The sequence below is a fragment of the Cnephaeus nilssonii genome, assembly GCF_951640355.1.
Source record: "Cnephaeus nilssonii genome assembly, chromosome: 7".
Classification (NCBI taxonomy): Eukaryota; Metazoa; Chordata; class Mammalia; order Chiroptera; family Vespertilionidae; genus Cnephaeus; species Cnephaeus nilssonii.
This window is the reverse complement of record NC_137078.1, coordinates 74,371,232-74,397,841: the sequence shown is the minus strand read 5'-3', so window position 1 is coordinate 74,397,841 and position 26,610 is coordinate 74,371,232. Positions and strand designations below refer to the sequence as shown.

General features: G+C 47.6%; 2 protein-coding genes across 2 annotated transcripts; one reads left to right on the top strand and one right to left on the bottom strand.

The window, feature by feature from the left end:
- Positions 1–247: 247 nt before the first annotated feature.
- LOC307103785 (uncharacterized protein C1orf50) lies at positions 248–7,480 on the bottom strand. Its single transcript, XM_079778299.1, has 5 exons — positions 7,368–7,480; positions 7,133–7,248; positions 2,108–2,194; positions 1,467–1,598; positions 248–1,132 (listed from the first exon to the last, which is right to left on the bottom strand). Exons 1-5 carry the CDS (start codon positions 7,441–7,443, stop codon positions 947–949), a joined length of 597 nt encoding a protein of 198 aa, XP_079634425.1. The 5' UTR covers positions 7,444–7,480; the 3' UTR covers positions 248–946.
- Positions 7,481–7,710: 230 nt separating this feature from the next.
- P3H1 (prolyl 3-hydroxylase 1) lies at positions 7,711–25,720 on the top strand. Its single transcript, XM_079777701.1, has 15 exons — positions 7,711–8,220; positions 12,210–12,362; positions 13,556–13,745; positions 13,952–14,083; positions 14,764–14,903; positions 19,539–19,628; positions 19,943–19,995; positions 20,167–20,288; positions 22,330–22,457; positions 22,583–22,678; positions 23,132–23,282; positions 23,869–23,986; positions 24,415–24,490; positions 24,757–24,897; positions 25,245–25,720. Exons 1-15 carry the CDS (start codon positions 7,759–7,761, stop codon positions 25,398–25,400), a joined length of 2,208 nt encoding a protein of 735 aa, XP_079633827.1. The 5' UTR covers positions 7,711–7,758; the 3' UTR covers positions 25,401–25,720.
- The last annotated feature ends 890 nt before the right edge of the window (positions 25,721–26,610 follow it).

Below are 26,610 nucleotides of genomic sequence, written 5' to 3'. Positions count from 1 at the left end.
GTCAGACTGACAACTTAGGTCTGTTCCTCCTGGGGAACGGGCCTAAGCTGGCAGTCAGACATCCTTAGCGCTGCCATGGAGGCGGGAGAGGCTCCTGCCACCGCCACTGTGCTTGCCAGTCATGAGCCCGACTTCTGGCTGAGCGGTGCTCCCCCTGTGGGAGTGCACTGACCACCAGGGGGCAGCTCCTGTGTTGAGCATACGCCCCCTGGTGGTCAGTGTGCATCATAGTGACCAGTCATTCCACTGTTTGGTCAATTTGCATATTAGCCTTTTATTATATAGGATTCTTTTAAATATATTTTTATTGATCTCAGGGAGGAAGGGAGAGGGACAGATAGAAACATCAATGATAAGAATCATCAACCCGCTGCCTCCTGCATGTCCCACGCTGGAGATCAAGCCCATAACCCAGGCATGTGCCTTGACCAAGAATCAAACCATGACCTCCTGGTTCATAGGGGACACTCAACCACTGAGCAACGCCGGCTGAGCTCCCTGATGAATTTGAAGTTCGACTGCACCAACTGTTAAAGTAGCCTAAACCCAATCTGAAAGACTAGTTACCTTAAAAATTAAAACCAGTCCCCTATGGAAATCCTTGCCAACCTTTTTATGGGAAGAAAAAACTCTTCTTTCTGTAATGCTCTGACTTAGGAGAACAGAGGGAGACAAAAGAGAAAGAAAATACACTAGCCAGTATGCTGAAACTGACTGTTTGGGTACCTGATCCAGAGAGGATACCAAAAAAGACCAATGTGATTCATTACCATCCCAACTAAAACTAATAATGACAGCATTACAATCACACAGGGTCTCCTTCCAAGAAGTTCATGATTCACTTACACATCCTCAATTCTCCTGCCACCTCCCATCAAGGCAGAGAATGGGGGCAACAAGGAGGTGACAGGTCCTTGCCGTGAGAGCTGTTTGTCAGAGTCCATTTTCAGTGAGGCAGTCCCTGGAAGTTGAGGTCAGGCGTTGGAGGCAGGGCCATTGGCTGGCTTAGCAACTTGTCCACTATGCTGATTTTAGCATCTTGCTTCTCAATGTCCTCAAAGGGAGTCCAGGACAAGTCATGCTGTAGCTTGTAGGCACCAATGAAGTCATGTGGACAACTAGTTCCCCATTCCTGAGAAGGCAAAGGAGTCAGTTCTGAGTAGGATAAGATGTAAAGACATTTCCTAATTATGCCACAAATTTCTGTTTTGGCTTTTCACTTCAGACCAGTCAGAATCATCCTGGAAAGCCTAACATTACACATTACGGATTCCTCCCTTTGCAGACATAGTGGCTGTGAAATAATTTAAGCACATGTATGTTTTTCAGAATCATATTGGGGCTCATACAACCTCCCATTTTCTGGGAAACCATTTACCAACCCCTATGCCTACATTTTCACACACATGCCAAGAATTTCTCAAAGACTAGGAGTAGACTTTTTGTGCAAAAATAAATGTTCTTACCTTTGGAGAAATAATAGAAAAATACTGCTGACCACTCTCCCGTTGATAAAGGTAGTAAATGTTGCCAGGTTTTTTCACTATATTACAAGCTATATGGTGCAAGTCAGCATCTCTGCGAGCATCTTCTAATACCTAAGAACCACAGAGAGGTAACAAATTAGTTATTGGAGGTAACAGGCACTCATATTCAGTGATCATCCCAATTAAAATCTAGAAACTGTTTAATATTTATGATCTTGCTTCCTCCCCCATAGGAAAAAATCACTGCTGGGATCAGATGATTCTGCAGAGATAAAAATTAGACTATAATTTTACTGTGCTGTAAAAATTCCTTTAGAAGAAATATATTTCAAAATGTTAAGCATTAGTGGCTTTGAGTGATTTTTATATTTCTTTCCTACTTTTCTGTAGTAAGTACATTGCTTTTATAACTGAAAACATATTTTCCCTTCAAAATGCTTTATCTCACTGAACTTTCTCCTAGTGAAAAAACTTAGCTTATGCTTAACCTCTTGGACTTACTTTATTTTGCTCAATACCTCTATATTTCTAGAAGGTACTGAAGACAAGCTACATGATTATAAGTCAATCCTGTGAACTAAATGAGGAAAATGAAGTCCTACCTAAAAGCCATGACTCACCTTCCTGGCTTGTTCTTGCAAATGCTGGATTTGCTCAGCTATCACTGTTAGCTTGTTGGTGGCATTTGCCCGGACGAATTCATCAGCCTAAAGGGGAGAGAAACTGAACTGTGGGTCGAGAAAGGATCAACTTGTGATGTTCTTATTTAGATCCCATTTATGAAGAGTTGCATCAACATCTTCGCTTATGCTAAAATATTTTCCCCAACCTCACCATTCCCCCACGAATTCTCATTCATCTCAAAGCCCAGTTCAAATAGCACTGCTAATGAGAAGCCAGCCCTGACATGACCCCACCCCACAGAATTAAGTGCTCTTTTCTACTTCCCTCAGCTTTCTACCCTTTTCACTCTGTTCTAATCACACTGGACTTCTTTGGTCTACCCTGATTTCTCTCGCTACCAAATATACTGATTATGTATATTTGATTCCATCTAATATATCCCTCCACCCCACTAACCCCGCTTATTCCTTAGGCCTCCATTTATTTTCTCATGTTTAAACATTTCTGAAGTCAGGGCTGGGTTTTCAATGAAAATCCAAAGACACATGATATGGCTCTTATCACCTGTTATATAAGAATCTAGCTATATACAGAGAGTTTCTGTTCATCTGATCAATACCTCAATTGAACTTATATTTACATTCATAATTGTTATTTAAAATGTCTATGGTGTAGACCTGAAACAAAGTTATAATGTACACATAAGACTGCCTGTCATGTGCTAGAAAATGTGTGAAAGCAAGGGAAAATGCTTAAAATAAAATAAAACTTGAAAACTAGGAGAGATGGTGTGACTAATTAATGTATTGGGGAGGATTACACTCAGGCATCAGAAATCTGTCAAAAACTTTCAGCTTACTTTCAAGAAAAGCTGATTAATTTCCAGTGGCATACAATTAAGTTAAGAAAAAGAAATTAGGAGGCTAAACTTGAATTTGAACTAAAGAATAATAACAGAATTTGCTGGTTAGTTTAGAGAGCTTAAGGTAAAAGTCAGGTATCAGCCAGTGTTGTGAGTGAACAGAAACAATTGAGTTAGTTGAGTCAATCATTTATCTGTTCCACAAATATATATTTAGTAACTACTGTGTGTCAAACACCGTGCTAAGCACTGGATGCATTGACAAACATGAGAGAGGTCCCTACCTTCGTCAAGATTACACCATCTCTCCTAGCTTTCAAAGCTAATGCAATTGTCCTTTAGAATATAAAACAAGTTGCATATGTAATTTTAATTTGTCTTGTAGCTGTGTTAAAAGTAACTAAACTTAATTCTAATAACATTTTATTTAACCAATATATCAAAAGCTTATCATTTCAACATGTAATTAATATTTTAAAAATTGTTAATAAGCCTGGCTGGCATGGCTCAGTGGTTGAGCGTCGTCGAACTATGGACCAGAAAGTAACGGTTTGATTCCTGGTCAGGGCACATGCCCGGGTTGAGGGCTCGATCCCCAGTGTGGGGCATGCAGGAGGCAGCTGATCAATGATTCTCTTCATTGATGTTTCTATCTCTCTCTTCCTCCCTCTCTGAAATAAATAAAAATATATTTTAGAAATAATAAAATAAAAATTATTTGTAAGATATTTTACATTTCATATTAAGTTTATATTTTATACTCACAGCACCTATCAATTTTGGATGCTAAATTTTCATTGGAAATACTTGATCTATATTTGGACTTCATCAAGTTTACAGCTGAGTTGATTCACATACTCATTGTTCCAAATATACTTACAGGTAAAAGTTTCCAATAACTATCAGGTTTTTAAATTAAGTTAATTAAAATTATATAAAATTTAAAATTTAGTGTCTCAGTTGCACTAACCATAAATTCCAAGTCCTCGACAGCCATTATATAGCTAGTAGCTACCATATTATACAGCACAGCCCTATAGTGAGTAATACAGACACCAAAAAGAAAATTAAAGGTAATATTACACGTACTTAGAATAATGATGCACTATTATGAAGGAAACAGCCATAATCCTGTGATAGAAGCGGATCAAAGAAAACAAATGAAATAACTGGTTTAATAACAGGGAGCGGTGAGGACTGCAGGAATTGGAACCCATGTGTAGAGGCACTCATTAATAATTTAGATGGGGTAGGATATAGCCTTCTACAGACAAAAGGCCTCACTCAGGATGTGATATTGTCTTGGATCTGAATGAAAGGGCCAGGCATGCAAAAAACTGGCTAAGCTTCCAGGCATTTCTGAAGCCAGTGCAGCTGAAGAGTAGTTAGTGGGGGTGGGAATGGGGAGGGTGAAAAAGAGGGCAGGGACCAGATCATGGCCCATGACAAAAGAATGTTCATTTTGTTCCAAAGACAATGAGGTACCTTATGGCCAATGACAGAGTAGCTGGTTTCTAGAACTAAAGTAGTTCATTTTTCTTAAGGTGGTGGCAGCAAATCTGTTCCTTGTAAACATAAGAGCCTAATTAAAACAGAAATGAGAGTAACCATAATTACTAAGCACAAACTCTGGCCCAAATCATTCTGAGGCCCTTTAATGTATTATGATTTAATTCTCATAACGCCTTATGAAGTTAAGTTGTATATGATAACTTCACTTTCTCGTTTTAGGAATTACTCAGAAAGGTGAAACAACCTGTCCAAGGTTTCACAGCTAATAAATAGCAGTTGAAGATTTGAACATAGATCAGTCTGATTACAAATTTCAGAGCTTTCTACACACATATTAATACTTAAAAGGCACGTCAGAGGTCAGTCCTGCTGGAAAGTACATTTCAGTACACAGGCAGTAAATATTCTTGATTCAATTTGTTTGTCTCTAATGTTTTTGTTTCAGCTTCTCAAACAATGAGGCACCACAATAATGTATCCTCTATATCTCACTAGACTATCGGCTGAAGATCAAAAACTATATCCCTTCTTTCTTTGTTTCAGGACATTGTAATAAACATGATGGTTACTCAGTAACCCATGAAAATGTTTGCCTAAAATTTGGCCTTGGAAGCCTCCCCCCCAATAAGAGTGATCTGATTAAACAGACACATGACATTCTTCTAATCCAGAAAAGTTATACTTTGCTCCCTACCTGTCCAGAAAAGAGAAGGCACAAAGTTTGAATCAAAGGAGCTTTCCTAAACATTTGAATATTTCTTAATTTTAAAAAAATTAAAAACCCTGAAGTACAGAGATGTATATGGTGAGGGAATTTGAGCAAATTATTATACAAAAACCTTTGAACATAATCAAGGCCAAATGTATATTATAAGCTTTAATAGAGGCCCAGTGCACAAAATACATGCACTGGGGGAGGGGAGGTCCCTCAGCCCAGCCTGCACCCTTTCGCAGTCTGGGAGCCCTCGAGGGATGTCCGACAATTGGACATCCTTAGCACTGACACGGAGGCGGGAGAGGCTCCCGCCACCACCGCTGCACTGACCAGCCGTGAGCCCAGCTTTTGGCTGAGTGGCGCACGTCATAGTGACCTGCCGCTCCCCTGTTCAGTCTATTTGCATGTTAGCCTTATATTATATAGGATTATTGTTGTTATTTTTATTAATCCTCACCAGAGAATATTTTTCCCATTGACTTTTAGAGGGGGAAAGAAAGAGAAGGAAGAGAGAGAAAGAAACATCGATGTGAGAGACACATTGATTGGTTGCCTCCCACACGTGCCCCCCACCTACTGGGGAATGGAGCCCTTGACAGGGAATGGAAACCTGGATCCTTCAGTGAGTGGGCTGATGCTCTACTACTGAGCCACACCAGCCATGGCTATTATTTGTTTAATCCTCACCTGAGGATATGTTGTTGTTGTTTTAATATATTTTTATTGATTTCAGAGAGGAAGGGAAAGTAAGAGAGAAAAATATCAATGATGATAAAAAGAAAGAAAGAAACATCGATGAGAGAGAATCATTGATCAGCTGCCTCCTGCATGCCCCCTACTGAGGATCAAGACCACAACTCGGGCATGTGCTCTTAACCAGAATCGAATCCAAGATTCTTCAGTCCGCAGGCTGGCGCTCCATCCACTGAGCAAAACCAGCTAGGACCTGAGGATATGGGGGGGCGGGGGGAGACGGGAAGGGGAGAGAGAGAAAGAGAGAGAGAGAGAGAGAGAAACATCGATGTGACAGATATTTGTCTCCCATCTGCCCCTGGACCAGAGGTCAAACCCACAACCTTTTGGTGTAGGAGACCATTCTCCAATCAACTGAGCCACCCGGCCAGGGCACTATCATAAGCTTTAAAGCAGCAGGACCCAGTACAAATTGAAGAAGGTTCTATAACTGGAAGTCTTGGTAAGAGATTAGATGGAATTTGGTTTTTCAGAGCTTTGGATCTAGGAGCTCTCCTAAGTCTAAACTCTGCATCTTATAAGGAAGCTGAGGTCCATAGAAAAGTAATTTGCCTCAAGTCATAGCACAAGTTAATATCAAAAGTGGGACTAAAACTCATGTGTGTAAATTCCAGTGCTTTTTCCGTTATGTCACATTTCCTCCTTATTTTACTCTTTTAGCAATCAATGTCTACGCACTGGGCTTGTAGGACAGAGAGGCCAACTTAGAGTCGTTGCCCTTCTTGATGTTAAGTTCTAAAAGCTCTCGGGTCACAGATAAAAGATCTTATGGGGAAACAGTTTTAAGTGGACTATGCATCGCTGCAGAACATGCATTACTACACAGTGTTCTTGAAACTTCCCAGGAAACTTCTCAAGTGTCAAATGAGAAGAGCAACTTCTGTGCTGCCTACCTCACAGGGTTGTCCTAAGGCCCAAAAGAAATCATGAATACTGACAGTGCTGTGCAAACCTTCCCACCAAGGGAGACTGTGGGCGCGCAAGCTGCAGCTGAAGGAGCCTTTGGTCTCAGAGCAAGTTCGAGACCAGACGCGCAGTGACAATCGGGTTTTCCTGTGTGTAAAATGGAGACAAGAACACTGCTACCCCACGCTAAGTGGTGGTGGGGTCCGAGTCGTAAGACGCAGGACCAACAGTGAAGGAACATGGTTATTGACGTCCCCGGCCGCGCCTCCTCACCTTCTGTACTTGCTCTGCGAGCGCCACGAGGTCTAAGGGGTCCCCGGCCCGGTGGGTGAGGTAGGGGTTCACCAGGGCCAGGCCGGCGGGGTTCGGGGTGAGCTCCACCAGGGCTCCTGCGACACACACCCGGGAACACAGGCCGTGAGCGCCCGCCCTCGGCCTCCCGCGGAGCCCGGCAGACTAGCTGCCCCGTGCGGGCCTCTCTTCCCCTTCTGATTCCCGCCCCGCGTACCTCCCCGATCGGTCGCCGAAGGAACTTGGCTTTCAGGGACTCCCTCAGTCCGCCCGGGCGTCGCCGCGTCCTCCATGGCAGCAGCTAACCTTCCCTACCACCAGTGGCCCGCGGCGGAAGAGTATGCGCACAAAAGCCCGTGGGCGGAGCTTCCTTGGTCCCTGGCCAATGGCGTCAGAGATGCGGAGCTCGGAGGCGGGTCTCCGAGTGACGCATAGGGTTCCGCTGAGGGGTGGAGCCCTGCAAGCCTTCTGTACTTGCAGCGCCCCGCCTGGGGGCGGGGCTTCACTCGGGGGCGGGGCTTCATTCGGGGCGGGGCGGGGCTGCCTGGGGGTGGGACTCGGGTCTCCGTGGCGGGTAGCGAGCCATCTGGGTTAGGTCTGAGGAGGCGATGGCGGCACGCGTGTTGAAGCTGCTGACCACACTGTTGGCCGTCGCCGCCGCTGCCTCCCGAGCCCATGCCGAATCCGAGGCAGAGTGGGACATGTTGGCGCCGGATCTGCTCTTTGCCGAGGGGACCGCGGCCTACGCGCGCGGGGATTGGCCCGGGGTGGTACTGAGCATGGAGCGGGCGCTGCGCTCGCGGGCCGCCCTGCGCGCCCTCCGCCTGCGCTGCCGCACCCGGTGTGCCGCCGACTTCCCGTGGGAGCTGGACTCCGAATCGCCCCCGAGCCTGACGCAGGCCTCGGGCGCTGCCCTGCACGATCTGCGCTTCTTCGGGGGCCTGCTGCGCCGCGCTGCCTGTCTGCGCCGCTGCCTGGGACCGCCGGGCGCCCACTCGCTCAGCGAAGAGCTGGAGTTGGAGTTCCACAAGCGGAGCCCCTACAACTACCTGCAGGTCGCCTACTTCAAGGTGCAGACCTGTCCGCTGGCTGGGGTCCTTCTGGGCATAGTGGAAGGCGACCCGGGGGAACTTGGCGGGGGAGGGGGGAAGGGGGGCCGGGAAGTATCCGCGGAGCGGGAAGGAGGTCTCGGCCCGGGAGCCCTCCTCAGACCCAGGGAGGGCAAGGACCCTGCTGGGAGACCTGCCTAGCCCGCTTCGCATAATCAGATGGTAGCCCCAGAGGTCCCGCCTAGGGTTAGGGCACCCGTCAACCAAAACTTGGCCCGTGTTTCCCCGACAGGCTTCCTAAAGGGAACTAAAGTGGCAGCTTGGGTTTCTCAGCCTGATTTCATTGTAGTTGTCCGAGTGAGAAGCCCGGACCTTTCTGCACTGTCTTCCTTCCGGTTCGTTTTTCAGTGATGCTTTTCCTGCTGCCTGAGTGCCACAGCTTTCTCTCAAGACCTGAGGTTGCCACGTCGCCAGTAGGGGCTGTCTGGCCCCGCCCTGTGGGGGACCCTCTGGCTAGCTGTCAGGTTTCCAAAGAAATGAGTAATTTTAGGAGTTCCAGAGTGCCTTAAGTCCAAGTACACATGGATTTGCAGCGCTCCTGGCTTGCTTGATGATGATGATGATGATGATGATGATGATGATGATGATAGCCAGCACATACTTTCAGCACTATTTTAAATACTTTGCGTTTATTAATTCATTTGCCCAGATCCTGGCAATATCCTGTAAGGTAGGTACTACTTATTAGCCCCATTTTATTGGGTGAAAAAAGAAGGAGCTGTGCTTCATATCTGTTATGTCCTTAGTTTGATAGACTTTCAATTCAACCTAAAGAGAGACTTAGAAAACCTTTGGAACCTCAGATTTCCACCTCTCCACAAATATTTTGTGTACACAGTTCTGCTCCTTTCCTCCTAATTACTCAGAAGAGTACTGGGTTTGAAACCAAAACAGTTGGGCTATCTTTAGTCATGTCACTTAGCACTTTTTAAAAGTCTTTGACAAACATTTATTGAATACCTACTACATTCCAGTTCTTGTGCAAGTAACTAAAATGCTTGACTTTATGGTTTTTTTGTTTGTCTTGCGTTGCTGTTAAGAATCACTATAATGAGAGCTACTAAAATGATACGTATGTAGGGCTGTGGGAGCACAGAGGAGGGAGATCTAGCTTTGTCTCAGAGAAATTAGAGAGACTTGAAAAGAAGAGGTGACATTTGATGCTGATTCTAGATATTGCTAGAGGAGAGCACCCTCTTCCAGGTAGAGTGAGGTCAGACTGGGAAGAGAATTCTGTAGGCTTCAGGGAGTGGGTTTTAGCATGCTAATCCTGGAGGCCATGTGGAATAAGCCTTGGAAGAAGGAGAAAGTGGTGGCAGGGCGAACCATTGGACGATGAGTGCAGTTGTTCACTTGAGAGAAGGAAACTGAAGGGCTGGGGGTGGAGTGAGGAGATGGGGGAGAACAGAGACAGCAAGAGCAATGCTGAAAGATGGGAGAGAGAATAAATCCATAAAAAGAATGGACTTGAGAGAATTTATGATTTTATAATTAAGGGAACTGAGGTCCAGAGATGGGGATTATTGACCTGGCGTCACAGCTATTTTAGGGTTACAGGCTCTATATTAAATACTTTGCATTTTTTAATTCATTTGCCCATTAGTTAATCATTACATCATCAGTGATTTAGTTTGGATTCTGCATATGAACCTGTGTAACTTTGATATGCTGGAGTCCATTGCTGTGGACATTATTAGGGCCTGTAGCACATCCCTGCCCTCCCTCCCCTCAGATATTTGTATAACCTCATGAGTCCTGGATTTTGAGTCTGAAGATGCCATGTCTGGATGTTGTAGAGCAAGCATGTCAAACTCAAAGGCTAACACGGGCCAAATAAGCAAGGTTTAAGTTTATGTGGGCCGCAAAAAAACAAAAGCTTCAATTTTCATAGAAACATAGGTTTATTTTGATAGAGACATGCTGAATACAAGGGCTGAAATAAATGAATAATAAAATAATAGAACATTTTAATAAAAATTAGTATTTTCTTGAACATTAACTTACCAGACACTGAATAACTGCACAAATTAATAAGCGTAACACAAATAAACCTTTTTTTCTTGTTCTCCAAAAGCGAAATATTTCCTGTTGCGCACACCAAACAAGTCAGTACAAGACTAATGACATGGCAATCGGCTGTTAAAATATTCGCTGCTGGTATTATTGGAGAGAAATGGTGTGCCTGCGCATAAGGTGTGTAAGGGAAATGAATGCAACACGATTATAGTAATCAGTCATTAGCAAACATTGTAGTTTGTTATTAATATCTAGAGGCCTGGTGCATGAAAATTCGTGTACTTGGGGGGTCCTACAGCTCAGCCTACGCCCTCTTGCAGTACAGGACCCCTTGGGGGATCTCCACCTGCCGGTTTAGGCCTGCTCCTCAGGGGATCGGGTCTACACTGGCAGTCAGACATCCCTCTGGCAGCCCGGGAGCCCTCAGGGGATGTCCACCTGCCAACTTAGGCCCGCTTCCTGGGGGAGTGGGCCTAAGCCGCAGTCAGACATCCTTAGCACTGTGGAGGAGGCAGGAGAGGCTCCCACCACCACTGCAGCACTCACAGCCTTCAGCCTGGCTTGTGGCTGAGCGGAGCTCCCCCTGTGGGAGTGCACTGACCACCAAGGGGCAGCTCCTGCGTTGAGCATCTGCCCTCTGGTGGTCAGTGCACATCATAGTGACCTGTCGTTCCTGGTTGTCCTCCATTAGGGTCAATTTGCATATTACCCTTTTATTATATAGGATTATGTATAACAGGATATTGTAAAAATTAAGTTATGAAATTGTTATTAAAACATTTCTTACCATTATATTGGCTGTGCCGCAAAAATATTTGTTGTGGGCTGCATGGGGCCCACGGGCTGCAAGTTTGACATGCTTGTTGTAGAGGACCTTAGTATTTTTCAGCCACCCATCTTTTCCTTGAATGTGTCATTTTATGCAAAAAAAACAAACAAACAAAAAAACACTTTTTTGCCCTGGGCATTTTGGCTTGTGGATGGATAGAGCATTGGTCCTTGAACTGCAGGGTTTATGAAACCCCGGGGTTTGATTCCGGTCAAGGGCACGTGCCTCAGTTGCAGGTTGCAGGCTGGATCCCTGGCCCCTGATCAGGGCGTGCTGGAGGCAACCAATCGATGTGTCTCTCTCACATTGATGTGTGTGCGTCTCTCTCTCACATCAATGTTTCTCTGTCTTCTCTCTTAAAAAAAAAAAAAAGAAAGAAAGAAAAGAAAAATCAATGGAAAAATATCCTCAGGTGAGGGATTAACAAAACAAACAAACTAGACACTTTTTCTAAGCACATTCTTTCTTAGGCGTGGTCTGATTGTTAACTGCTCTTTCTCCTCTAACCTTAAATAAATTCTTAAAGCCTTGGATTTTCTTCAGCTCAGTCAGTACATCTAAATCTTGAGAATACATTATTTGGGCAGTCAGTCTTCTATAGTGTTCCTTCTACAATATGACCTTTGTTTTAAAACAGAATGTTTACACTGTTGAAGCATTACCTCCTGTAATTTGGGGAGCCCTTAAACCTGATTTGGGAAATAACTGAAATTCTGCCCAGGGCCTTGTGCTTCTAATCCTTGTGCTCAAACTACGGCCCGCGGGCCACATGCGGGTGTTTTTGCAGTTTTGTTTTTTTACTTCAAAATAAGATATGTGCAGTGTGCATAGGAATTTGTTCATAGTTTTTTTTAAACTATCGTCCGGCCCTCCAACGGTCTGAGGGACAGTGAACTGGCCCCCTGTTTAAAAAGTTTGAGGACCCCTGTCTAATCTCTGGTATGTAGTTCCTGCCATAGGTGTTTTCTGGGGCGGACAGGGGCGGGGGCACACTGAATGGAAGGCTCAGGAAGGCTGAGATTTCCTGTTTACTGTGGACTGCACATGTGGACACAGACGTTCGGGGTTTGGCTGTGAGAAACATGTTCTTGTGCTTCATTCTTAGATAAACAAGCTGGAGAAAGCCGTAGCAGCAGCGCACACCTTCTTCGTGGGCAACCCTGAGCACGTGGAGATGCGTCAGAACCTAGACTATTACCAGACCATGTCTGGGGTGAAGGAGGCTGACTTCAAGGATCTGGAGGCCAAACCTCATATGGTGAAAACCTTTGTCTCCTTTCTTTTTCTTACAGTGATACTTACTAGGGTTGTTTTCTTTCTTTCTTTTTTTCTTGTTGCAAGATCCTTTTCTTTCTTTTTTATTGTTTAAAGTATTACATATAGTAGTACATATATCACCTTTTTTTTTCCCCATTGACCTTCCCCCAGCCTCCCCCTACCCCCTGTCGCATGCCCTCATCCCACCTCCCCAGTGTCTGGTGTCCATTGGTTGTGCTTATATGCATGCATACAAGTCCTTTAGTTGATCTCTTTCCCCCTCTCCCCAACATTCTTGGGTTGTTTTCTGATTGCAGAAGTAATGTATGTTCGTTGTATACCATTAGAAAATTGCAGGGAAGTATAAAACTGAAAGGAATCATTTATAATACTGCCATCTTAGGAAAACCAGTAGTTGATATTTTGGCCTATATTTTAAGTCTTCTGTATGTGATTTTAAAACATAATTTGATGTCATATTCTGTGCGTATTTTTCATCATTCTTTTTGAACTAACATTGTATCATGAGCCTTTTCTCATGTCTTCAAATTTTCTTGTAAAACACAATGTTAATGGCTGTATGATAGTCCATATCATGCTTAGATTGTCTTAATCTACTAGTCACAATTTTTTTATTATGCAGGTTTTGCTTTTAAAAGTAAACCGCGCACACCTAGTACATTATACAGCCATACACAGTTTTGGATTATACACCTACACACAGGTCTGGGGGTTGTTTTTTTAGTGATTCTGTGACAAGTGAAAATGGTTGTTGTCCACAGGAATGGGAGCTGTGTCCCACAGACAGCAAAAGCAGAGTCTGTAATCAGCTGCTTGCCGTGCCCAAGTCCCTCACTGCTGGGAAGATGGCTGTCATCGCCACAGACCGCATTCTAACATTTAAGAATTCAGTTTTTTTCATTAAACTTTTATTTTGAAAACTTTAGCCCAACAGAAAAGTGAAACAAATGACAATGAACTCCCACATCTTTCATCTAGATCTAGTTACTAAATGCTTTTAAATTTCAAATGAAGCAAGTCAAGACCATTTACAAAAGGGCTTCATTATATGGCGGCCACCCTTTCCATTCATAACCTGAGATGAGCAAGAAATGAGGACCCTCATGAAGATGGGGGCTGGGGGAGGAGAGAGGGCTATCTGGCCTGCATTTGGGTACTGCTTCCTCCCAGTAGGACCAGTTCCGACTGGGGGTGCGACTCTACTCAGAGGAGCAACCGCAGGAAGCCGTGCCCCACCTGGAGGCGGCGCTGCAGCAGTACTTTGTGGCGGAGGAGGAGTGCCGGGCCCTCTGCGAAGGACCCTACGACTATGACGGCTACAACTACCTGGAGTACAACGCTGACCTCTTCCAGGCCATCACAGGTGCGCTGCTCAGAGCCCAGCCCTCAACCCTACCCCAGCGCCAAGGACAGTGTCGTGATGACACACGCACAGCATCTTCAATCTCATTTCTAAATCTCTTAAATCTGGGAATCTGACTGACAATTGCTTCCACTTGAATTTGTTCATCTTAACTGGCATTTGAAACCTGAAGATTGACCTTATTCCCCCTCTTTGATTCTTTTCAGATCATTACATCCAGGTCCTCAGCTGCAAGCAGAACTGTGTCACGGAGCTGGCTTCCCACCCAAGTCGAGAGAAGCCCTTCGAAGACTTCCTCCCGTCGCATTATAATTATCTGCAGTTTGCCTACTATAACAGTAAGGCCGACTTTCCTCTTTGCTGCTTTTAAATCAGAAGCCAAAAGCAAGGAAGCCCATACCAGCTGGGAGAGGGGGCTCTAGGACTCCCTCTCATTCCTCCTATGACATTTATAATCTAATTTTGCAACTGAATTGTTAACAGCAAAGCTAGGACAACTAGCTCATAGGTCATTTAAACCAGCTCACAGGACATTTCTCAGCCCTCCCCCTTGTATAGCACTGATGCTCTGGGGCAGGTATGTGATCGTGTGTGTGTGTGTGTGTGTGTGTGTGTGTCTATCTATCAATATCCAGAAAAACAAGTCAGCAGATCTTTACTGAGTTCCTACTATGTGCTAAGCATTACAGCATATTCATGAGTATATGATGTTTATAGTTCAACTATAAACTAACCCATACCAACAAAGAGGTAATATGCTATTATAATCTTCCCTTCTCTTCTGAAAAGGGAAAAGAAGGTAGGAAGACAGGAATATTCCTGAAATTGGTCTAATTTGGGGGCCAGCATTTGAATTACTTGTGAATTTTTTAAAATGTGAGCACACAGAGGATTCAAATTCTTTTGTTTCAATATTATTCTTCTATGTCTCCCCCCAAATCTGTGCTGAGAATGAACACTGGTGGTTCCTGGCACCCAGAATTAGACCTTTCTCAGCCACTTTTCTTTCCCTTTGCAGTTGGGAATTATACACAGGCTATTGAATGTGCGAAGACCTATCTCCTCTTCTTCCCCAACGATGAGGTGATGAACCAGAATCTGGCCTACTATACTGCCATGCTTGGAGAGGAGCAAGCCAGATCCATTGGCCCCCGAGAGGTGAGAAACATTCCAGCTGAACCCAGACCAGAGGGCAGAGTGGGGTGGAGGAGGGGAGCTGGCACTGCTTATGCGCGGTGGGGACAGGGGGCCTGGGCGGCTGGGAGTGCACTGAGCGCTTGTCACTGAGAGAATAAGGCAGCAGAGGAAGCATGGAGAAGCTTCTGGAGCCCTAACCAGCATAATTAATTAGCATGATCTGGGCCCAGATGCATGTTTTCTGAGTTGTCAGAGAAAAGCAGAATTGCCAAGCAGTACGCCTTTCTCCTATTTGGCACCCCTTACTTTGAGACTTGATACCACTTGGCCAAGATTTATCATTTTTAACATCATGCTCTTTTTTTCACTCACAAGCTTTCTGTCTCTATTTTCCTCCCCATCCCTTCTTTCTGCCATTGTCTGAACTCTCCCTCTTTTGGCATTATTTTCCATCTCCCTCCAAAACAAGGAGAAAAATCTATGTAATGCAGTGGCCAAAATGAAATGCACTGAAATGTTAGCAATGGTTATTTCTGGGTAGTAAGATTATGGGTGATTTTTGTATTTCACTTATTTATGTTTTCTAAATTCCCTGCAGTGAATGGGTATTATATTTATAATTCAAAACACGAAAAAATTGCTGTTTTTAAATTACTGAATTTGATACTATAAACCTTGATATTTGTGTATACGCCTTGCAAAGAACCTGGACCCTTACCTTCCTGAACCCAGAGCAATGAGATGGTTGGGGTTTTTAAAAATATATTTTTATTGCTTTCAGAGAGGAAGGAAGAGGGAGAGAGAGATTGAAACATCAATGATGAGAGAGAATCATTGATTGGCTGCCTCCTGCACGCCCCCCACTGGGGATTGAGCCTGAAACCCAGGCATGTGCCCTTGACCGGAATCGAACCTGGGACCCTTCAGTCTGCAGGCCGATGCTCTATCCACTGAGCCAAACCAGCTAGGGCCAATGAGGTGGATTTGAAGTCACTAGTCTGTACTCAAATCCTCGCTCTTCCACTTACTAGCCACGTGATCTTCAGCACATCATGAAGATCATAGGCACTCTGCATTGCCCCTCTGCATCTGTTTCTCCCTCTATAAAATGGGATTATGGCTCTTCTCTGTCTTCAACACAGAATGAGTATGAGGGTCAAATGAGATAGTGAGCTGACAAGTGTATACAAAGTATTGTGTGGACGGGTAGCATCACGGCGGTGTTGTGCTGGAACACATATAGCAGGTGGCCTGTTTCTTCACCTCCAAACTCAGCCACCTCCTGAAACGGGTGTCTTATCACCGTGGCTTTCAGTCACCTGTGTCCTGCTGGCCTCTCCTACCCCGTCTACAGTGTGTGTAAAAATGGCTGTAACTTTGGACCAGTTTTTCACTTTGTCAAAAAAGAGTAAATAGCTACAGTTACTCTAGAGGCCACCCAGTTATTTATACAGCAAATATATTGGAGAAATATAGGGGGTGAGAAAGCAGGCACACTCCTGCACTGCTGGTGGGACTGTAAATTGGACTGTTCATTTAACCGGCAATGGGACTGCAGAAATTTACCTTGCAGCTGTACTGAACAGGCATGCAAAGCTAAGTATGCACAGATGTGCACCAGAACATTCCTGCTAAATGCAAAAGACTGGAAGCAGGCTAACTGCCATCAATTTGGAGACTGATTAAATAAATTATGATACACTCATTCAGTGACCTACAAGACTATTGTATTGATTGAGCAGATAGCTGTGCACCAATATGAAATTGTCTCCATGATATGATTTTAAGTAAAGAAAAAAAAATTAAATATCTAAAATAAATATATTAAATCCTATTTGTCTTTTTAAGATACATATTTATGCTTTAAATTTTAAATTGTAATCTTTCTGTACAGACGGATAAAAAACTGTTCATCGGGATTACCCCTGAGGCATGGGCCTACAGGTTAGGGGTGGGAGGGAGACTGATTTTTTTTCATGGCTGTTGATACTCTGGAGTTCTTTTAGTTATAAATGTATTGTTCTCGTGTCTTTTTCAGTGCCATCTAAAACACACCTTAGGGCATTGATGGTACAGAAAGACATGTAATCCAAAATTTGTAGAACTCTAGTGCATATGATAGTAGATAGTGAGTACAAGCTCTAGTGGAAGCAGGGAGGAAAAGCAGCCAGCTGGTGAGTCAGGGAGTGCTTCACAAAAGTGGTGTTGACATTTGGTTTTAAAAAACTCAGTCAGTGAGCCCTGGCTGGTTGGGCTCAGTGGATAGAGTGTCAGCCTGCAGACTGAAGGGTCCCAGATTCGATTCCAGTCAAGGGCACATGCCTGGGTTTCAGGCTCAATCCCCAGTAGGGGGCGTGCAGGAGGTAGCCAATCAATGATTCTCTCTCATCATTGACGTTTCTATCTTTCTCTCCCTCTCCCTTCCTCTCTGAAATCAATAAAAAATATATTTTTTTTAAAAAAAAACAATCAGTGAATGAGGCAGGAAAGGTCCTTTCAGACAGAGAGCAGCATGTGCAAACAACATGGACAATTGTCCCATATTAATGAAAGGTGGTAATGGAGAATTACCAGAGATGAGGCCGGGGAGGGTCAGATTTTAAGGCGTCTTGAGTGCCCGACCAGGACCTTGGACTTTATTCCATGAGATAGTGGTTTTAAGCAGTAGCCTGACAGGATGTGATGGTGAATGACTCAGAATGGGAAGGTGCTGGAAGCAGGAGACCAGCTGAAAGCTATTGTGGGGGTGCAGAGGGGAGTCAAGAGGCCTGAGTGAGGCAGTGGCTACAAGAGGGGAACTGACTAGGTGTTCCAGCTTGGGAGACACATGCACGGTGCTATCCACCGAACTCAGGGACACACGGGATGCTTTCCTCTGCCGGGACTCCAGCCAGGTAGCTCATGTTTCCTCTGATCTCTGGGAAAAGGAAGTAGATGATGTGGTAGTAACAGCCTTCCCATTCTGGCTGTTGTGGCACTCGCTATTGAAAATTGCCACCTTTCAAATGCGTGTGGCATCTTAGAGCTTACAAAATTCTTTCACGGTTTATTTTCTTTGATTCTCAAATAACTCAGTGAGGGTGGGGTCACCAGCCTACCCTGAAGAAAAATACCAAGGTTCTTCCTAGCTTTGGAACCCTGAGATCTCCAATAGAAATAGTCCTTCTCTGGCCATCCCCTCCCACAGGGAGGGGGTCACCTTGCAGTTGTCCTCCTTGGCCACTAGATGGTGACGATCTGGATTTGAGATGGCACTTCTAGTCTCTGTCTTCCTTTTTTTTTTTTTTTCTTTCCTTTATGGTCATACTAGTGAGTCTGGGGTAGAGAGGAAAAAAGCTCATATGGTCAAACTACCATTTTTAACTAGAACTCCCCTTCTGGGAAGAAGGTGACGAGCATTTGTTGAGCCAAGCACTGTGCTGGGTGCCTTACACCATCATCTCACTTAATCATCACCGTCACCCTGTGAGGTAAGCGCTGTTCTTTCCCTTTTAGAGGTGAGGACACGTCGGCACCAAGAGATGAGTTAACTTGCACAGTGGCGAATGGCTGGTAGTGCTGACCGAAACCTGTCTCCTTGTTTTATCCCAGTGCTGGCTCAGTTCCTGACACAGTGGATTGGTGTGGAATGAATAAATGGTGGAAGGGGGTTCTGCTCCCTAGCAGCCTCAGACAACTATTGGGAGGGTTAGGTGAGATAACATATCTAGCTGGTGTCTAGCACTTGATAAAGGAAGCCAATCACTTAAATTCTGCAGGAGGAATATTCCCATCTTCCTCTTGGGTAAATATAGTAGTAGATGGTATAGGACTCATTGACACCATTAACATTTTCCTTACTGCCCTCATCTTTTATTTCAACTGACGATGTCTTCTTTTTCTTTTCCTTCCTTCCGCTGCTTGGAGACTAGCAGGGCACCTAGGGAAAGATGTGACCCGGAAGGTACTTAGTCTCCCTGCCCTGGGTAAGCCCTACTGTGAGCACTTGTGGGAAGGCCAGATGCCAGACCCGCTGCTCTTGCTGCAGCTGCCCATCTCCAGGGAGGGGCATGGTCTGTCCCGAGTCTGAGGGGAGGCAGTGGTGTAATGAAAGGCACATGGGCTTTAGGATTGGAAAGACCAAGGTTTGAATGCAGGTCCCTGCTCTACCATTTCCTAAAGTGTCCCCTTAAATAAGTCATCTATCCCCTCTGCTTCTCGGAGTCTTCATCTGTAGAATGAGAATAGTAGTATCGATCTCAAAAGTGGCTATAAGGATGCAGGGAGTAACAGTCAAGTTACTCACTTCCTGAGGTTTCCTTTCTGAGCACTAAGCTGCAGAAATCAAGAAGGAACTCTCCTTTGAGAAGCATTTTCATATCTCCAGAGAATCATCAGATTTTCTGTCTTGGAGATTAATGGGGGTTTTCGGGGGGGAAGGGGGCTTTAGCCCTTCAAGGGAAGCCTGGTTATGCTGCCCTCAGAGGTTCTTACTGAGCCATACAGGAGGCCTGTGAGCACAGCAGTGAGACTTGGTCCCAGACAGGGGAACTGACACACTAGTGATGGAGAGGAGCCTCGATTCACCATGGGAGTGACATGTAGAAAGCCCAGGGGCACCCCAGGAGTTAACGGACAGGGCCAAGTTCCACGACTTTCTTCTACTTTGTTTTTCAGAGCGCCCAGGAGTACCGACAGCGAAGCCTGCTGGAGAAAGAACTGCTTTTCTTTGCTTATGATGTTTTTGGAATTCCCTTTGTTGATCCGGTGAGCCAGGGCACAGGAGCTGGGGGGATGGGGGAGTGTGAGGGGGCAAGGTATGGGGGTAAGTGGTGTGCTGTGTGACTCCAGGGAGGGAGCCAAACATGGGATCTTGAAACCCATGGATGAGAGACAGAAAACGACAAAGGGGAATTCTGGGCAGCTAGCCAGAGGTGACGAGTTCATAGACCTCTCACTTCATCTCCTGGGACCACAAAGGTGATAAGGAGGCTTCTCCTGTAGACCCTGTTCTATGCATCAAGACCTGGAAGCTTAAGTAGGTCACCCTACACTGTTCATTTTTCCTGACCTGTCCTTAGGACTCATGGACTCCAGAAGAGGTGATTCCCAAGAGATTACAAGAGAAACAGAAGTGAGGACCTTGAAGAACTGCATGCTTGGATCGGTCTGATGAAGCACTGAGGCTTCTGAGCCCAGGCAGATGTGAACTCCTGGCAAGGGGTGGGCAGGTCCAATCTGGGAAGTTGGGGTGGGAGCCGGGGCCAGACCCAGAATCCAGTCCTCAGAGCAGCTGTGCTCACAGGTCAGAACGTGAAACAGCCGCCCGCATCTCCCAGGAGATTGGAAACCTGATGAAGGAGATTGAGACGCTTGTGGAAGAGAAGACCAAGGAGTCGCTGGATGTGAGCAGGCTGACCCGGGAAGGTGAGAGGACAGAGCTCAGGGCCCTGCGGCTGTCGTGAAGGCAGCAAGGCAGCCGCCCCGCACTAGCGGGATGTGCCCTGGATGCGCAAGCTCACGGTGAGCCAGCCTCAGGATCTAAGCCGTCGTGGGCCAGGCCTCACCTTGCCTCGTGTCCCTCCTAACTCGCCAACAGGACTTCCATCTGGGAAGGGCACTGAGAATTGGCTTTTGTGAAAGAAATTAGACTCTTGTCACAGTGACACTAGTTTAGGAAGTATTCATAGGGCAAAACTTACCCTGTTTCACTACTTCCAAGCTGTTTTCTCCAAAAGTCTACCAAGCATCCTGTCACCAAGCCTCAAAAGCTGCAGGTGTCCTCTGGTTCCCCTCTCCTCCCCCCCGAGGCCATCCCCTCCAGCCCTCCAGGAAGGCCTACCCGTGACTCTGCTCTGTTTCTCCTCAGCCCAGCCTTTTTCTTTCCCCACTGCCGCAGCTGCTTCAGGCCCAGCACCGCCTGTCTGCCCTTGTCTTCCCTCTTCCTGAGTGTCCTTGCCTTTTTCCACACAGGGTCAGCTCAGTCTTCCAAACACAGGGATTCTGGCCTTTAACCACATGTTCTCCCCTCCCACCTGGACTGCTCCTGTTCCTGGAGCCTCTCTTTGCCCACAAATCTTTGTTCATGCCCATCCCTCCTAAGTTACTTCCTCTCATCTCTGCCTGTGAGGCGTCTCAGATACACCCTGCAAAGCCTCCCCTGGCGAATTGGGACCCCCTCCCTCTTTCTGTTGAAATTCTTTGTATTTTCACAAGGTCTGTCTTATGCTGGTTATTTGTGTAATTGTTGAAACAGATGCTGTCTTCAGGAGTTAACCCCTTGCCTTGCCTAGCACGCTGCGGTCTCAGTAAATAGATGGAGTTGGATTGAGTCTCTAGTATGTTCCCAGCACAGAGAGACTCCTGAGAAATAGGAGAAGCATTGGCCTTTGTTCTACGAAAAGTGATTAATTTAACAAGACTGGCATGTGAAAAGAATGTGTCCGGATTTCCTTTGTTTTCTAAGTGCATTCAGTGGTATTTGTCTTGCTTCTCTTCACTCTCCAGGAGGTGGGTTGGGCAGATTGTAAGATCCTCATTCTATATAATAAAAGGCTAATATGCAAATTGACCCTAACAGTGGAATGACCGGAACAACTGGTCACTATGATGTGCACTGACCACCAGGGAACAGAAGCTTAATGCAGGAGCTGACCCCTCGTGGTCAGTGCGCTCCCACAGGGGAGGCTCCACTCAGCCACAAGCCGGGCTAACAGCACGAGTGCAGCAGCAGTGGCGGGAGCCTCTTCCACCTCCTCGGCAGCACTAAGGATGTCTGACTGTGGCTTAGGCCCGCTGAGGGCTCCCAGGCTGTCAGAGGGATGTCTGACTGCCAGGTTAGGCCCTTTTCCCCAGGGAGCAGCCTAAGCCGCCAGGTGGACATCCCCCGAGGGGTCCGGACTGCGAGAGGGTGCAGGCTGGGCTGAGGGACCCCCCCCCTCCGCCGCCCGAGTGCACGAATTTTCGTGCACCAGGCCTCTAGTATTAAATAAATGATGGTGATGATGATGGTAGCTAAACTTTGGAGCATATACTTTGTGCCAAGTATTATGCTAAGGATTTAATTTGTATTTTTATTTATATCAAACAGATATCACATGAGGTAGATGCCACTTTACGGATGAGAAAATTAAGACTCAGGGAGGTTAAGTAACTTGCCAGTATCACACAGCTCATTAATTCAGGAGTCAAACCCAGTTCTTCCTGATTCAGGAGCTCGTTTTAGGAATGTAAAGGCCTAAAGAGCCAGCAGCTGGTCAGGAGTAGAGCTAGGACCAGGACTTGGATCTCCCGTCTTCCAGCTCCAAGTTCTCTCCTTTGGACCACGCTACCTTTGGAAGTGACCAAATGGGAGATTTCTCTGGTGAACAGGAAATAACTGGAATTTCTGTTCTTGACAGGGAAGCAGTATCCGATGGAGTCTCTGGACAGAGTGGCTGCTGGATTTAGTCTTGTCATTGCTTTGCAGGTGGCCCCCTGCTCTATGAAGGCATCCATCTCACCATGAACTCCAAAGTCCTGAATGGCTCCCAGCGGGTAGTGATGGATGGCATGATCTCTGATGATGAGTGCCGGGAGCTGCAGAGGCTGACCAACGTGAGGGACCAGTGACCACACCTCTCCCCAGAACCCGGCTTCCCCCACTCAGGGCCCCCGAGGCTGGGGCCTGAGAAGAGGTGGTCAGCTGCCCTGGCTGACTCCACCTGTTTTTGGGCTTGTAGGCAGCAGCAACATCAGGTGATGGCTACCGGGGCCAAACCTCCCCACACACCCCCAACGAAAAGTTCTATGGCGTCACTGTCTTCAAAGCCCTCAAGGTAGAGTCAGTTCTCGGTGTTCTAGAGTGAGGGGCGGGGGAGGGGAGGCCAGGTTTGGGCAGGAACTGGGGATGGTGGTAGAAAAGGTTACAGATGTCTGCCTGGCCACGTTCCTGCTGCCATGGAGAGAGGGTAAATTAAGCTGAGTGAGTTTCACTTTGGAATTGTGGCTGTTAGACCAAGAGTAATAAAATGAGGCAAGCAAGGTAAGACCCATATCCAAAGCTGTGAGTGCTTTCAAGAACGGCTGACTCAGGGGCCCACACTTGTGCGTGATGTGCACAGATTATTGTTAGTTAAAGAGAAGTATGAGGGCGAGGGAAAGCGGAAGACGTTGGGGTGTTGTGCGTGGGGTGTTCTGCACCTTTGCTGTAGGGATGAGGAGCCTGGGGCCTCGGGTCCCTGTTGGCCCACAAGGGGCTCAGGGCAGCTGACCACTGGTCTCCTTGGCAGCTGGGACAGGAAGGGAAAGTTCCTCTGCAGAGTGCCCACCTGTACTACAACGTGACGGAGAAAGTGCGGCGCGTCATGGAGTCCTACTTCCGCCTGGACACGCCCCTCTACTTCTCCTACTCCCACCTGGTGTGCCGCACTGCCATCGAAGGTAGGCCTCCTTCACCCTGCAGCCTTCGCTAAGCACGTGCCGGCCGGGCCCTGACTGGGTGCTGAGGACGTCACCAAATAAGTGGCAGCCTAGCGTGATAACAGCCGAGTCATTCCACCTGGGCAGTCAGGTGGGCTTTCTGGAGGAGGGGATGATAGTTGTGCAGGATGAACAGCAGTTGTGGAGCGCACAGGGTTGTTCCAGAGAGAACAGGATGTGCAAAGGAGCACTGAGCAACCCGGCAGTTGGGGGAACTAAGAAAGCTGCCATTCTGGAGAGTGAGGTTAAGGGGGAGCAATCAGATCAGGCTGGTGAGGTCCTCAGAAGCCAAATTATGGAGAACTACAAGAGTTTGGTTAGGCCAGTGATTCTCAATGATGGCATTGGGCACTCATGTGATTCTGTCCTGCCCCCTGGGCTGATACAGCTCAGCTGGAGACCCGCTTGTTCACTGGGTAAACCCAAGACCCAGACTCATTTTGGGAAGCACTCCGCCCACCCCCCCACTTCCACCCACCAATGCCAGCGGGAGAGCTGTGATATCTCCTGAGGCGCTCAGCACTAACATGTGTTACTTGGGTCCCAGAGACACAGGCTGAGAGGAAGGACAGTAGCCATCCGGTCCACGTGGACAACTGCATCCTGAACGCCGAGGCCCTCGTGTGCATCAAGGAGCCCCCTGCCTACACCTTCCGGGACTACAGGTGCCAGCTCGCCCTCTGAGCCCCCCAGTGCCCTGCTCTTTGCCCCCTCCCCCAACAGCTACACATACACACAGGCTTGGGAGCGGCTGTTCCCAGAGTCCAGTCCCTTGTCCCCAGACCCTCTGGATAGGAAGCCAGACAACAAGGAAACCTTTACAGTGTAGTGTGATGAGGACAGGAAGAGTGGCCTTGGTGCAGAAGTCCCCCAGAGAAGGGCCTGGTGGATTCTCTGGGGCAAGGAGATAGGGATGGGAAGGTTGGAGTCATTTGTGAGGCTTCAAAGAAGGCTCTAGAAGGCTTTCTTCCTATGAAAGGCCCGTCTAGCTGCTGGTTGAGAGCACTTGGAGATGAAGGCACTGGACCTGTGGGTTGTCTGGGGAGCGGGAGGAGGAGAAAGTCTGTGTTGAGATTCTCTCTGCCTTTCCCAGTGCCATTCTTTACCTAAACGGAGACTTCGATGGAGGAAACTTTTATTTCACTGAACTGGATGCCAAGACTGTGACCGTGAGTGTGTCCTGGTCCCCATCCCTGAGAGACAGAAACCCTCAGAGTGCAGGGCAGAACGGCCACCTGGTCTTCCAGTGGCAGCGCTCCCCTCCCCCAACCAGGGGCTTCGCTGTGCTGGTCGCTCCTCTGGTCACCTCTGCTCTTCAGCCCGGTCTTTGGGAAGCTGGGCTGAGGAGCCACCCTCACGCGTGGACGCTAATGTCCCCATGTCCCTTCTGAAGGCAGGTCACAGTCTGTCCTGTGTTCCCCTTTGTGCCCTTCAGGCAGAGGTGCAGCCCCAGTGCGGAAGGGCCGTGGGATTTTCCTCGGGCACCGAAAACCCGCACGGAGTGAAGGCCGTCACCAGGGGGCAGCGCTGTGCCATCGCCCTGTGGTTCACTTTGGACGCCAGACACAGCGAGCGGGTGAGGGCAGCTGGTGCTGCTATGCCCGGGAAGGGCCTTGTTCTCTTCCACCTCTCCCAGTCCCCTTGCCGATGGCTTAGACATGGAAGGTGCACTGTGTCATCCGGGTCACTGCCTCATCCTCCCTGGCCCTCTTCCCTACTTGTACTGGGGCTCCAGGGAGGGGGCGATGGGGAATGACCCTGGTTCGTGGTTCCTCTTTGCGCACCACCTCAGCCGGCTTTGCCCAGAGAGCAGGACCCATTGGGAAGGAGATGAGCTCAGAGGCCACTGAGGAAGTCGCCCCTGAGCGGAGGTGAGTACCTGGTCCAGAGGCCTCCCTGAGTAGCAGGGGTTTGTCCTTGCAGGACAGGGTACAGGCCGACGACCTGGTGAAGATGCTCTTCAGCCCAGAGGAGATGGACCTCCCCCAGGAGCAGCCCCAGGAAGCGCAGCAGGGGCGCCCCCAAGCTGCAGAGCAATCTGTCTCCAACAGTGAGTCAGGGCACAAGGATGAGCTCTGACCGTGTCCAGCTCCCCGTGGACTGGGGATTAGACCCGCCGTGGGAAACTCTGGCCTACGGCCTGGACTGGCTGGCCGCTGGGGGCCACAGAGCAGTGGGCACTTACATCTGCTGCCCAGCGAGAGGACCCTGCTCACAGCCGCCCGCACGGTGCTACTGCTCTTGGAGTGGACATGGCAGGACGGCCTGCTACCCTGGACATGGCTGAGGGCTCAGGACGCAGGCTCAGAGCCACCACGGGGTGCCTGCTCAGGCAGCCGCGTGACAGTGATACAGTATTTAAGTGTCTGTGTAGACAACCAAAGAATAAATGATTCGTGTTTTTTACCCAGTAGTTTGTTCAGAGAATAGAAACATGCCCACCTGCCTGAGAGGTCTCACTGGGTAAAAATTGCCCTGAGCAGGACACAGGCACAGGCACAGTGGGAAGAGGCCAGGCCCAGTACCCTGCTTAGCCACTTCCTGTGCAGCTCAGGCCAGAACTTAACCTTAGGGACCTTGAAATTGTCTCTCTCTCTTTTTTTTTTTTTAAATATATTTTATTGATTTTTTTTACAGAGAGGAAGGGAGACGGATAGGGAGTTAGAAACATCGATGAGAGAGAAACATCGATCAGCTGTCTCCTGCACACTCCCTACTGGGTATGTGCCCACAACCAAGGTACATGCCTTTGACCGGAATCAAACCTGGGACCCTCCACTCCGAAGGCTCCATCCACTGAGCCAAACCGGCTAGGACCGGAATTGTCTCATCATGGGAACCTCAGTCCCCACTCTGCCCAGCGGGGGCAGTTGTATGGCCCAGATGCAGTACCAGGTACGGCAGCACTTGGTGAGCTGGAATGCGCTGGATGAATGGCAGGGATTATCCTTAATCCTGCTCTGCGAGGAGCAGCGGTCAGCAGTGCTGGGCACGCTGGCCCCATGTGGGTCCTGCTGTGTGGCCCGGCCTCAGTCCCGTCCCGCAGGGCCTCCGGGTGCAGGACAACACACACCTCAGGAGACAGAGGAGGAGAGGAACTGGAGACTCAGCCCCTCTGGCACGGCCCAGCCCCGTCCCGGGCTGGAGATGCTGCGGGGCAGTGAGCTTGGGAGCCTGCACTCGCTGCTCATTTATTCCCTCAGCCAGTGGTTGTTGATTGAACACAGCCCAGTGCCAATCAACAGCAACCTGGGCTTACAGTCCTGGGAATATGGTAGCAAACCGAACA